The sequence below is a fragment of the Narcine bancroftii genome, chromosome 2, assembly GCF_036971445.1.
Source record: "Narcine bancroftii isolate sNarBan1 chromosome 2, sNarBan1.hap1, whole genome shotgun sequence".
In the NCBI taxonomy this organism is placed as follows: Eukaryota; Metazoa; Chordata; class Chondrichthyes; order Torpediniformes; family Narcinidae; genus Narcine; species Narcine bancroftii.
In genome coordinates, this window is record NC_091470.1 from 106,337,429 (window position 1) to 106,350,015 (window position 12,587).

At 44.1% G+C, this 12,587-nt stretch overlaps 1 protein-coding gene across 3 annotated transcripts in view; it reads left to right on the plus strand.

The window, feature by feature from the left end:
- Window positions 1-12,587, plus strand: part of LOC138754094 (scavenger receptor cysteine-rich domain-containing protein DMBT1-like) — a 48,159-nt gene that overhangs the window by 15,678 nt on the left and 19,894 nt on the right. For all 3 annotated transcript variants that reach the window (XR_011351561.1, XR_011351562.1, XM_069917915.1), the window contains exons 4-7: window positions 2,845-3,159; window positions 4,486-4,800; window positions 9,998-10,312; window positions 11,620-11,934. Coding sequence is in view for 1 of the 3 variants with exons in the window: in XM_069917915.1 (XP_069774016.1) it covers window positions 2,845-3,159; window positions 4,486-4,800; window positions 9,998-10,312; window positions 11,620-11,934 (1,260 nt within the window). In the remaining 2 variants the exon portion in view is untranslated. The remainder of the gene's footprint in view (window positions 1-2,844; window positions 3,160-4,485; window positions 4,801-9,997; window positions 10,313-11,619; window positions 11,935-12,587) is intronic.

Here is a 12,587-nt window from a genome sequence, read left to right on the forward strand (position 1 = left end):
GTAATAAAGGGACATAATTTAACTTGTATAAAGATTGATAATCAGCATTGACAATTATTCCTAAATATTTAATTTTATCAGACCATTTTTATTTAATAATATTTTTATATTCTGAATAATCTTTTCCAACTGGCAAAATTTCATTCTTATCTCAATTAATCTTGTATCCATATTGTAATAAACATTCCCACAAATGCGGCAATGATTCTGTCTTTCCAAAGACACTTCAAACAGGTCTCTATCTTTTTTCAGAATTATAGTAATTAAAGCACTAGAACAAGATTCTGGCAACTCATGCTCTTCAGTTACTTGTTGTAATAATATTTTATAAAATTCCACAGAAAGTCCATTGTCCCCTGGTGACTTCCCATTTTGCATCTCCAACATAGCTTCCTTAATCTCAAATTCTGTAAATGGAGCTTTCAATTCCATAACATCCTCCTCTTCCAATGCTGGTAATTTAGATAAATAAGATTCAGTAGAACCTCTATCCTGTTTCCCCTCAGAAGTATAAAATTTTTGGTAAAATTAATAAAATTGGTCATAAATTTCCTAATGTTTATAGGTAACTGTTGAATTCTTTATATCTGCATTAATAGTCCGTGAAACCTGTTCCATCTTTAACTGCCATGTTAGTTCCCTATGTGCCCTCTCACCCAATTCATAATAAAATTGCTTAGATCAATTAATTAAATGCTCAAATTGATAAGTTTGCAATATATTATAACATAATTTCAAATTAGCCAAAGCCACATTTTTTTTTAATCTTCTGTCACATCTTTCTGAAATTCCTTCTCCAATTCAGCAATTTGCTTCTCCAGTTCCAAACTCTCTAACATATACGGTTTCTTAACTTTAGTAGAATAACTAATAATCTGCCCTCTTAAATAAGCTTTTAATGCATCCCATAATACAAAATAACTATCTGCAGAATTAGTATTCTCAGTCAAAAACAAAGTAATCTATTCCTTAACAAAAGTAACAAATTCTGATTTTTTTCAACAACATTGTATTAAATCTCCATCTATAATATGAACGTACCACTTCTGAACTTACGCAAGAGAAAAATAATAAAGAATGTTTCGATATAACTCTACTTTATATTCCACCTGTAATACTCTTCCTTGTAAATGTGCCGATACTAAAAAAAAATCTATTCTGGAAAATGAATCATTTCAGGACGAATAAAAAAGGAAATCCTTCTCTGTCTGATTGACCCTTCTCCAAATATCCACCAAATTAAATTTTTCTTCAAGGCCCAAATTTGTGTCACCATCTTTGATTTCTTTATACTTTTTGGAGATCTATCCAATAAAGGATCCAAAACCCAATTAAAATCTACCCCAACTATGATATTTTTATTAGCTTGATTTAACAACAGAAAAATCATCAGAAATAAAATGCTCATCATCCACATTAGGTGCGTAAACATTCAGCAAAAACTTTACAATTCATCCTTAAGACCCGTCCAACATTTCCTTCCATATTTCGTAATTCAAAAGGCAAATTCTTATGAATTAAAATTGCTACACCTCTTGCCTTAGAATTAAATGAAGAAGAAAACACATGTCCAACCCAATCTCTCTTCAATTTCAAACGTTCCTTTTCAGTCAAGTGAGTTTCTTGTAAAAAGGCAATGTCAAATTTCATTTTTTTAATATAATTCAAAATTCGCTTTTGCTTAATCAGATTATTTAACCCCTGAACATTAGTAGTGGGAAATTTCAAATTAGACATCCTCACAAATTAACAATATAATCTCTCACTACAAAATATCACTCCCCTTATAATAACTTAAATCACTATCCCTCCTCCAGATATTTAAAGAGAATGTAAAAAAGAGGAATATTAATTATCCAAAAAAACTACCCAAAGGTAGTAATGCCCGAAAAAAATGTGTGTGGTAAACCCCACTAGTGGCGGATGACTATCAAGGATTTCAGTGCTATCCATCCCCCAGTCAGAAATACATTATTCTCACCAACACAATAAAATACTGTAAATATATTCAACCCAGTGACTCCATTCCCAATGACTGTTCCGGATCTTCAATGTCAATAAGACTTGTGTTAAAACTTCTTTCTTTCTATTCTTCCCATTTTCCCCATTCTTCCCATTTTCCCCATTCTTCCCATTCCCATTCCCATTTCCATTTCCATTTGCCTTCTTTTTAGGTGACGGCGGCGAAGATCGGTAGTGAATTAGCAAAAATTAATGCATCATGGTCATTTTCAAAAAAATTAGATTGAAAATTGCCATCTTAATCTTCTTAAATGTTATCAGAGACTAGTTGTTAATGAAATTTGCAGCTAAGAGGCGACCGCTCAGTTCACGCGGGTGACAATCAAACAGCTTCCTGAACGGCGTGGTGCACTGTGCTGACACTGTGTTGATGTTGTCCGGTGACCAAATGAATTTGCACTCTTCACCCCACCTTTGTTGTGTTGAAGACCCAGTCCGACGCTTTCTCCTTTGATACCCAGTTTCTGAAATGTGTTCACACCACTGCCACGTGTTTGGGTCCACAACATTGCTATGGGGACTGGCTCAACCAGCCTCACACCCGACTAGCCCATTAGCCGCTATCCGTAGTGTGTAAAAGGGAATGTTTTCTCGTCCCGGGAGCTGCCTTGTTCCCTGGAACCAGCGGGTAACTTCCTGAGAACGGGGACGTTTACTCTACTGAATGTATTCGCCACCTTCGACACTTTATTCGGGATATACCACAGATTGGCCCTTCAGGTGCAGATGTGTATATGTTGAATAGTTGAGAGATGGTGAGCTGGGAGGGCCGTGCGTCGAGCAATGGCTGAGCCCGGTGGTGATATCTCTGTTTTGTTTCAGAAAGCGTCGTGTTGAGGCTGGTGAATTGGAGCAGTCCGTGCACCGGGAGAGTCGAGGTTTACCACCAGGGAGTCTGGGGAACTGTGGATGATAAGGGCTGGGACCTGGACGAAGCGGCTGTGGTGTGTCGGGAGATCGGCTGCGGAACCGCATTGCAAGCCCCGGGCGATTCTTATTTTGGATCGGGAACTGGACCCATGGTGACATGGAGTGTAAACTGCACCGGGAACGAGACATCTCTGAGGAACTGCACATTGGAATCATTGAATTTATATAAATATTCACAAAACCATAATGCCGGCGTTATCTGCTCAGGTAATGATCCGTCTTTTCTCACCTTGGCTTGGAATGGTTCTGGGATGTCCGGGTGTAAAAACATTTGACTGACTGCTACTGATGTGAAATTATATCCAATTTCTGATGGAATTATTTCTATCATATTGGGATCACAATGTGTGTTGCAGAACTCACACTTGTGTTAATTAATGGGTCATAACCAGTGGTAATAATATTCAGCGCAGTGCAAGGACTGAGCAAAAAAAAAACAATAAGATGCTGGAAGATATCAGGGGATCGAGCAGCTTCTATCCTGATGCAGGCCAGGCTCTGAAAGTTGACAATAACCCCCCTCTCTCCCCGCATCCAGAAGATGCTGCTCGATCCGATGGGTCCGTTCAGCAGTTTGTGGTTTGTTTCAGATTCGAGCATCTCCAGTCTCTCGTCTCACCACCATGAAACAAAATCCTCTTGAATCTCCACTGTTGGGTGGAATTTACTGCGAGATTTCCAGGATTTATTCAGAATGATGATAAACTAACAAGGACATATCTGCATGTCAGGGATGCATATCTGCATGTCACTTTGAGGGCCGTCGGCCGATACCTTTGATTTAACCGGCTTGCGGTTCGTTCTACGAGAAAAGGACTGTTTTTGGTACAGAGTAGATACAATGTTAATAGTGCAGGCTGCCCTGTGCAGTCAAATTTAGCGGGCATGGAGTGAATGACGGAAGAGGACAGTGGAAGGAATAGAGGGAGGGTTGGAAACGAATCGTTGAAATTAGATACATCATCGTTGGATAACTCAGTGTTCTTGAATGTTATCAGAAAACTCTTGTAACTAAGATTAGTGGTTGAAAGGTGACTGCTACCTTCACGCGGGTGACAATCATTCAGCTTCCAGAACGGCGCTGTGCAGTGTACTGACCCCATTGACGTTGTTCTGGAATCCAAATGAACTCGCACTGTTCATCCCACCTTTGTCGCACTGAAGGCAACCTGACACTTTCTCCTTTGATGCCCATTTTCCAGAATGGGTTCACACCACCACCAAGTGTTGGTTTCACTATTCTGCAATCGGTCTGGCTACAAGCGGCCTCAAACAAACTAGCCCATTAGTTGATCTCCATTGTGTGTAAACGGACAGGTTCTTCTCGTCCTGGGAGCCTCCTTGTTCTGTGGAATCACCAAGTGACTTCCCGGGAAGTGTGACGCATACAAGACTGCATGTGTTTTCCACTTTCTCCGGTTTATTCGGGATATACCGCAGATTGGCTCTTCCGTTGAAAATGTCTATGTGTTAACTGGGTGCGCGGATGGAGTCGCGGAGGAGACCGGTGCTGACGTTTCTGTTTTGTTTCAGAGAGGGTCGTGTTGAGGCTGGCGAATGGGGGCAGCCCGTGCGCCGGGAGAGTGGAGGTTTATCATCAGGGTATCTGGGGAACTGTGGGCGCTTTCGGCTGGGACCTGGACGATGCGGCTGTGGTGTGTCGGGAGACGGGCTGCGGAACAGCACTGCGAACCTTTGTCTATTTTCACTTTCGACCGGGGACCGGACCCATGGTGACATGGAGTGTAATCTGCACCGGGAAAGAGACCGCTCTACGGGACTGTACATCGGTACCATGGGATTTACATAGATTTTCACACGGCTACGATGCCGGCGTTATCTGCTCAGGTAATGATCCGCCTTTTCTCACCTCGGGTCTGGGTGTAAAAATATCCGATTGCCCGTGACTAATGTGAAATTACTTGTAGTGTCTACCTGTGTTATTTTTGTCATTTTGGGATCATAATTTGTGTTATCGAACTCGAATTTGTGTTAATTCATTGGCCTTAACCGGTGGCAATAATATTCAGCACAGTACAAGTTCTGTGCAAAATGCAAACAAACTGCTGGAAGACATCATGGGATCTCGCAGCTTCTGTTCTGATGCAGAGCTTGGCTCGGACAGTTGACAATTCTCCCCTCACCCCACCTCCGCATCCAGAAGATGCTGCTCGATCCGATCCGTTCCTCCCGTAGTTTGTGATTTGCTACAAATTCCAGCATCTGCTCTCTCTCGTGTCACCATTATGAAAAAAAAATCCTCTGAATCTCCAATGTTGGGCGCGGTTTACTGAGAGATTTCAAGGATTTACGCAGAATGATGATTTAAAAAAGGCCATATCTACATGTCAGGTGATGTCACTTTGAGGAACATTGGCTGGTGCTTTTGAGCTAACCGGTTTGTAGTTCATTCTCTGAGAAAAGGAGTTTTGTTTTAAAAAGCTCCTGACAGAGTAGGTGCAAAGCCATAGTGCAGGCTGCACAGTGCAGTGAAATTTAGCGGCCATGAGCGAAGGCCGGTATAGGACAATGGAAGGAATAGATGGAGCGTTGGAGATGAATCGTTGAAATGAGTTATTTTGTCTTTAGAGATGTCATGTTAAGAGACTATATGGTATTGAAATGTGCAGCTGAGAAGTGATCGCTAACATCACGCTGGTGACAATCAAACAGCTTCCTCAGAGGTGCGGTGCAGGACACTGACCCCGTTGACGATATTTCAGTGTCCGAATGAATTCGCACTCTTCATCCTGCATTTGTCACACTGAAGACCCATCCGGCGCTTTCTCCTTCGATGCCCAATTCCTCGAATGGGTTCACACCACCGCCATCACGTGTTATGTCCATGACACTGCGATGTGGACTGGCAACAACTGGCCGCAGAACTAACCCGCTTATCAGCCGCTCTCAGTAGTGAGTAAGCTGGAACGTTCTCGTTCTGGTAGCCGCTTTATTCTCTGGAACCACCGAGTGATTTCCCGGGAATTGGGACGTTTACCAGACTGATGTTATTCACCACCTTCGCCACTTCCTTCGGAATATACCACAGAGTGGCCCTTCCGTTGAAGAAGTATGGCGTGGAAGGCATGAGCGGCAGTGAACTGGGTGCGCGGGGCGCCGAGAGGCGGGTCGAGCCGCGGGCAAGCCCGCTGCTGACATTTCTGTTTTGTTTCAGAGAGCGTCACGTTGAGGCTGGTGAATGGGAGTAGTCAGTGCGCAGGGAGAGTGGAGGTTTACCACCAGGGTTACTGGGGAACTGTGTCTGCTTACGGCTGGGACCTGGACAATGCGGCTGTGGTGTGTCGGCAAATGGGCTGCGGAGCCGCGCTGCGAGCCCCGGGTTATTCTTACTTTGGATCGGGGACCGAACACGTCGTGACGTGGAGTGTTAACTGCACCGGGAAAGAGACCGCTCTGCGGGACTGCACATCGGAACCATCGAATTTATATAAATTTTCGCACGATTACCATGCTGGAGTTATCTGCTCAGGTAATAATCCGCTTTTTCTTACTTCGGCTTGGAATCATTCCGGGATGCCCTATACAAACCTTCCGACTGACCACAACTGATGTGAATTAAATCCAGTTTATTTCTGAACATTTTATTTAAATTTCAAAATTTAGAAAATGACAGTCATAGATTTCAAATCAGTTAAACAGGACAATGAATCCCACCAACAAATCCCCTCCCCTCAAATAATATACCACAAAAAACATAAGTAGGAAAAAAGATACAAATAAGAATCCAGAAAAGTTAAGAAAAAAAGAAAAACAAACCTGGTTGGCAAAATATCATCACACAACTTTGCCTTCTCAATATCATCTTTTATTTGTTCCAAGGAGTTCGCAAAGTGTCATAAGTTTTGGAGAAATCTCTGGATAAATGAATACCTAGGGTATGTAAGTATGCGCGCCAATTATTTTTGAAGTATAATTTTATTCCTTTAAATATTTGTAATTTTCTCAAAGGGTATACAGCAACGTATTTCTACAAACCATCTTTCCATTCCTAAATTGAAATCTGATTTCCACGTCATTACTATAAATTTTCTTGGACTGCTAATGCAATTTTCACAAGTTCCTTTTAGAAAAAAAGCAATTTAAATGTTGCTCTTATCACCCGAATATTATCTATTAAGATAAGCATTAGGTCTTCTCAGCATTGGGTCTTGTGGAGATTTAACTCCCGTAAGACGTTTTAGAAATTTTCCTAATTCCATTTAAAATGTTCTCAATTTTGAACATGACCACGTAGCATGCAAAAAGGTACTTATCTCTTGACTACACCTAAAAATTGTATCTTATGAATTTGATTTAATCTACTTAATGTTTGTGGAGTATGATACAATTAATGTAAAAAATTATATTGAAACAATCTATATCTAACATTCATTGTGTTTGTCATGCTGTCATAACATAATTATTGCCATTTCCCCCCCCCCCATATGTATTTAAATTTGTTTCCCAACTCTGTCTAGATCAATGAATTCCCTGTTTAAAAGCTCCCTTTTGCAATGATATATACACAAGAGTCAGAAATATCTGAATAGATCTATTGCAATTACATCCAGTTTCTGACGGGATTATTTCTGACATTTTGGGATCACAATTTATGTCATAGAACTCACACTCGTGTACATTAATTGGGCATAACCTGTGGCAATAAAATTCTGCACAGTGCAATTATTGAACAAGCAATAAACAAACTGTTGGAAGCTATCAGGGGATCGAGCAGATTTTGTCCTGATGCAGAGTTCGGCTCGGAAAGTTGATAATTCATCTCCAGCCTCCCGCAACCACCCTCCCCCCACTCGCATCCAGAAGTTGCTGTTCGATCTGATAGATCCCTCGAGCATCTGCAGTCTCTCGTGTCACCAATATAAAAAAGGAATCCTCTTGGATCTCCACTGTTGGGTAGCATTTACTGGGCAATTTCCAGAATTTACGCAGTTATGATAAAGTTACACAGACATATCTGCATGTCAGGGTCATGTCACATTGAGGGCCATCGGCCAGTACCTTTGATCTAACCGGCTCGTGGTTCGTTCTGCGAGAAAAGGACTGCTTTTAGCAGCCGACAGGGTAGGTGCAATTTCATTAGTGCAGGCTGCACAGTGCAGTGAACTTTAGCAACCATGGAGTGAACGACGGTAGAGGACAGTGAAAGGAATAGATGGAGTGTTGGAAATTAATGGTTGAAATGAGCTACTTTGTCGTCAGAGATCTCAATCTTTTTGAAGGTTAGCAGAGACTAGTTGTTACTGAGACCGCTACCTTCATGCAGGTGACAATCAACCATCTTCTTCTATTGCTCAGTGCAATGTACTGACGCCGATGACGTTATTCCGGTGTTCAAACGAACTCACACTCTTGCCCATCTTTCCGCGAAGATGTGTGGACATTGAGTGGGTGAGCGGTGTGCCGAGAGGCGGAAGGAACCGCGGGCGAGACGTTCCTGCTGACGTTTCTGTTTTGTTTCAGAGAGGACCGTGTTGAGGCTGGTGAATGGGGGAAGTCCGTGCGCTGGGAGAGGGGAGGTTTACCACCGGGGTTTCTGGGGAACTGTTGGTGATTATGGCTGGGATCTGAACGATGCCGCGGTGGTGTGTCGGGAGACGGGCTGCGGAGCAGCGCTGCGAGCCCTGCGGTATTCTCACTTTGGACCGGGGACCGGACACATCGTGGCATGGAATGTTAACTGCACCGGGAATGAGACCGCTCTGCGGGACTGCCCATCGATACCATGGCAATTATATAGATATTCACACGACAATGATGCCAGCGTTATATGCTCAGGTAATGATCCGTTCTTTCTCACCTCCGATTGGAATAGTTCGGGGACGCCTGGGTGTGAAAACATCCGATTGACTGCGACTGATGTGAAATTATTTCCAGTGCCTAACTGTTAGTTTTGTCATGTTGGATCACAATTTGTGTCACAAAACTCACACTCCTGTTAATTAATCTGCCTTAACTTGTGTCAATTAATATTCTGTACAATGCAAGTACCGATCAAAATATAAACAAGATGCTGAAGCTACCAAAGGATCGAGCAGCTTCTATCCTGATACAGGGTCCAGCTCGGAAAGTTGACAAATCCCCCCACCAAGCCCCGCTCCTCCCATCACCCCGCAACCAGACGATGCTGTTCGATATGAGGGATTTTTCCAGTAGTTTGTAGTTTGCTCCATATTCCAGCATCTCCAGTGTCTTGTGTCACCCATATGGATAAAATCCTCTTTCTGGGTGGGTTTTGCTGAGAGAATTCTGGGATTCACGCAGAGTGATTATAAAGTGATAAGGATAATTTGTGCATATCAGGATGATATCCTTAGGGCCATCAGCTGGTGATTTTGATATAATTGGCGTGCGGATCTTTCTGCGAGAAAAGGACTGTTTTAGCACCCGACTGTATAGCGTAGTACAATCAAGTTTATCGGTGATGGAGCGAACGCCTGTACAGGACAAGTGGGAAGGAGAAGATGGAGCGTTGGAAATGAATCGTTGAAAGAAATTACTTTATCGTTGGATAATTCACTGTTCGTGTATGTTATCAGAGAACAGTTGTTACTAAAATCAGTAGCTGAGTGATGAACACACCTTCACGCGGCACTGACCGCGTTGACAAAGTTCTGGAGTTCGAATTAATTCGCACTGTGCACTCCACTTTTCTCGTGCTGAAGGGCCAATCCGACGGGTTCTCGTTTGATGGCCAGTTCCTGGAATTGGTCCACTACCCGGCGATGGGGACTGGATACAACTGACTTCAGAACAAACCAGGCCATCAGCCGCTCTTCGTAGCGTGTAAACAAGAACGTTCTTCTCGTTCTGGGAGCCTCCTTATTCCTTGGAATCACCGTGTGACTTCCCGGGAATTAGGACGTTTCCCAGACTGCATGTCTTCGCCACTTTATTTGGGATATACCACAGACTGGCTCTTCCGTTGAAAATGTGTGGGCGTTGAATGGGTGAGCGGCTGTTAGCTGCGAGCGCGATGCGCCGAGACGCGGGCGACCCCGGTGCTGACTTTTCTGTTTTGTTTCAGAGAGGGTCGAGTTGAGGCTGGTGAATGGAAGCAGCCCGTGCACCGGGAGAGTGGAGGTTTACCACCAGGGTGTCTGGGGTACTGTGTATGATGAGGGCTGGGACCTGGACGACGCCGCGGTGGTCTGTCGGCAGATTTCCTGCGGAGCAGCGCTGCGAGCCCTGGGCTATTCTCATTTTGGACCGGGGACCGGACCCATCGTGACACGGAGTGTAAACTGCACTGGGAATGAGACTGCTCTGCAGGATTGTACATCGGATCCATGGAATTTATATAAATATTCGCACAACCACGATGCTGGCGTTATCTGTTCAGGTAATGATCCGCCTTTTCTATCCTTGACTTGGGATCGTTCTGGGATGATGTGGAATTATATCCAATTTCTGTCTGTGTTATTTGTGTCATTTTGGGATCATAATTCTTGTAACAGAACTTGTACACCTGTTAATTAATCGGTCAAAATCGGTGGCAATAATATTTTTGTACCGTGCAAGTACTGTGTAAAAAAAGGTACAGACTGCTGAAAGATATTAGGGGATCAAGCAGTTCCGTCCCTATGCAGGGACCGGGTCGGAAAGTTGACAATACCACCTCACTCCCCCCCCCCCTCCAAACACGACCTCCCCGTGTCCAGCAGATGCTGCTCAATCTGAAGGGCTTCATCAGGAGTTTGTGGTTTGCTCCAGATTCCAGCGTCTGCAGTCTTTCGTGTCGCCAAGATGAAAAAAAACCTCTTGAATCTCCAAATGGGTGGGTGAGATTTCCAGGATTTACGCAGAGTGATACAAGGTAACAAGGACATATCTGCATGTCAGGGTGATGTGACCTTGAGGGGCATTGGCTGGTGCTTTTGATCTAAACGGAATGCGGTTCTTTTTGCGAGAAAAGGATTGTGTTTTAGCACTCGACGGAATAGATGCAATGCTACCATGCAGTCTGCACAGAGTAGTCAAATTTAGCGGCCATGGAGCGAAAAACGAAATAGGACCGTGGAAGGAATCGATGGAGCGTTGGAAATGAATCTTTGAAATGAGCTACTTTGTCGTAGAAGATTTCACTCTTCAGGGACTAGATGTCACTGATATTTTCAGCGGAGAGTCGACCGCTAACTTCAGGAGGGTGACAATGAAACACTGTTCTGAAGGGTGGGGTGACTCAGTGTGCTGACTCCCTTAAACTTTTTCCAGTGTCCAAACGAACTCGCACGGTTCACCCCACCTTTGTAGCGCTGAAGATTTAGTCCGACGGTTTGTCCTTTGATGCGCACTTCCTAGGATGGGTTCACATCACCACCACTACCCCGCGATGGGAACTCCTCAGATCTGTCAAGCCCATTCGAGCATCCCGTAGTGTGTAAATGGGCGTGTTCTCTCGTACCGAGATGCGCCGTGTTCTCTGGAACCACCGAGTGACTTCCCGGAATTTAGGACGTTGAACAGACTGCATGTATTCGCCACCTTCCCCACTTTATTCGGGATATATCACAAATTAGCATGTAGCACATCCGCTGAAGATATGAGGATGCTGAATAGGTGAACGGCGGTGAGCTGGGAGCGCGGTTACGCCAAGAGGGGGAAGGAGCCGCGGCCGAACCTGGTGCTGACGTTTCTGTTTTGTTTCAGAGAGCGTCACGTTGAGGCTGGTGAATGGGGGAAGTCCGTGCGCCGGGAGAGTGGAGGTTTCCCACCAGGGTGTCTGGGGAACTCTTGCTCATAATGGCTGGGGCCTGGACGATGCGGCTGTGGTGTGTCGGGAGATGGGCTGTGGAACAGCGCTGCTATCCCTGTCGTATTCTTTCTTTGGACCGGGGACCGGACACATCGTGGCATGGAATGTTAACTGCACCGGGAATGAGACCGCTCTGCGGGACTGCCCATCGATACCATGGAAATTATATAGATATTCACACGACAATGATGCCAGCGTTATATGCTCAGGTAATGATCCCTTCTTTCTCACCTCCGATTGGAATAGTTCGGGGACGCCCGGGTGTGAAAACATCCGATTGACCGCGACTATATGAAATTACATCCAGTGTCTAACTGTGTTATTTTTGTCATGTTGGGATCACAATTTGTGTTACAGAACTCACACTCCTGTTAATTAATCTGCCTTAACTTGTGTCAATTAATATTCTGTAAAATGCAAGTACTGATCAAAATGCAAACAAGCTGCTGGAAGCTCTCAGAGGATCGAACACTTTCTGTCCTGATGCAGGGTCCGGCTCGGACAATTGACAATTCCCGCCTCTCTCCCCGCATCCAGAAGATGCTGCATGATCCGATGAGTTCCTCTCGTAGTTTGTGGTTAGTTCCAAATTCGAGCATCTGCACTCTCGTGTCACTATTATGAAAAAAAATTATCTTGTATCTCCACTGTTGGGTGAGTTTTACTGATAGATTTCCAGGATTTACGCAGAGTGATGATAGGATATCTGCATGTCAGGATGATGTCTCTGTGGAGCATTGGGCGGTGCATTGATCTGAATGTCTTGCTGTTCATTATGCGAGAAAGGGACTGTTTTTAGCTCCCAACAGTGCACCCTGCCCATAACCCTCCAATACCCTCACATCCATGCACCTATCCAACT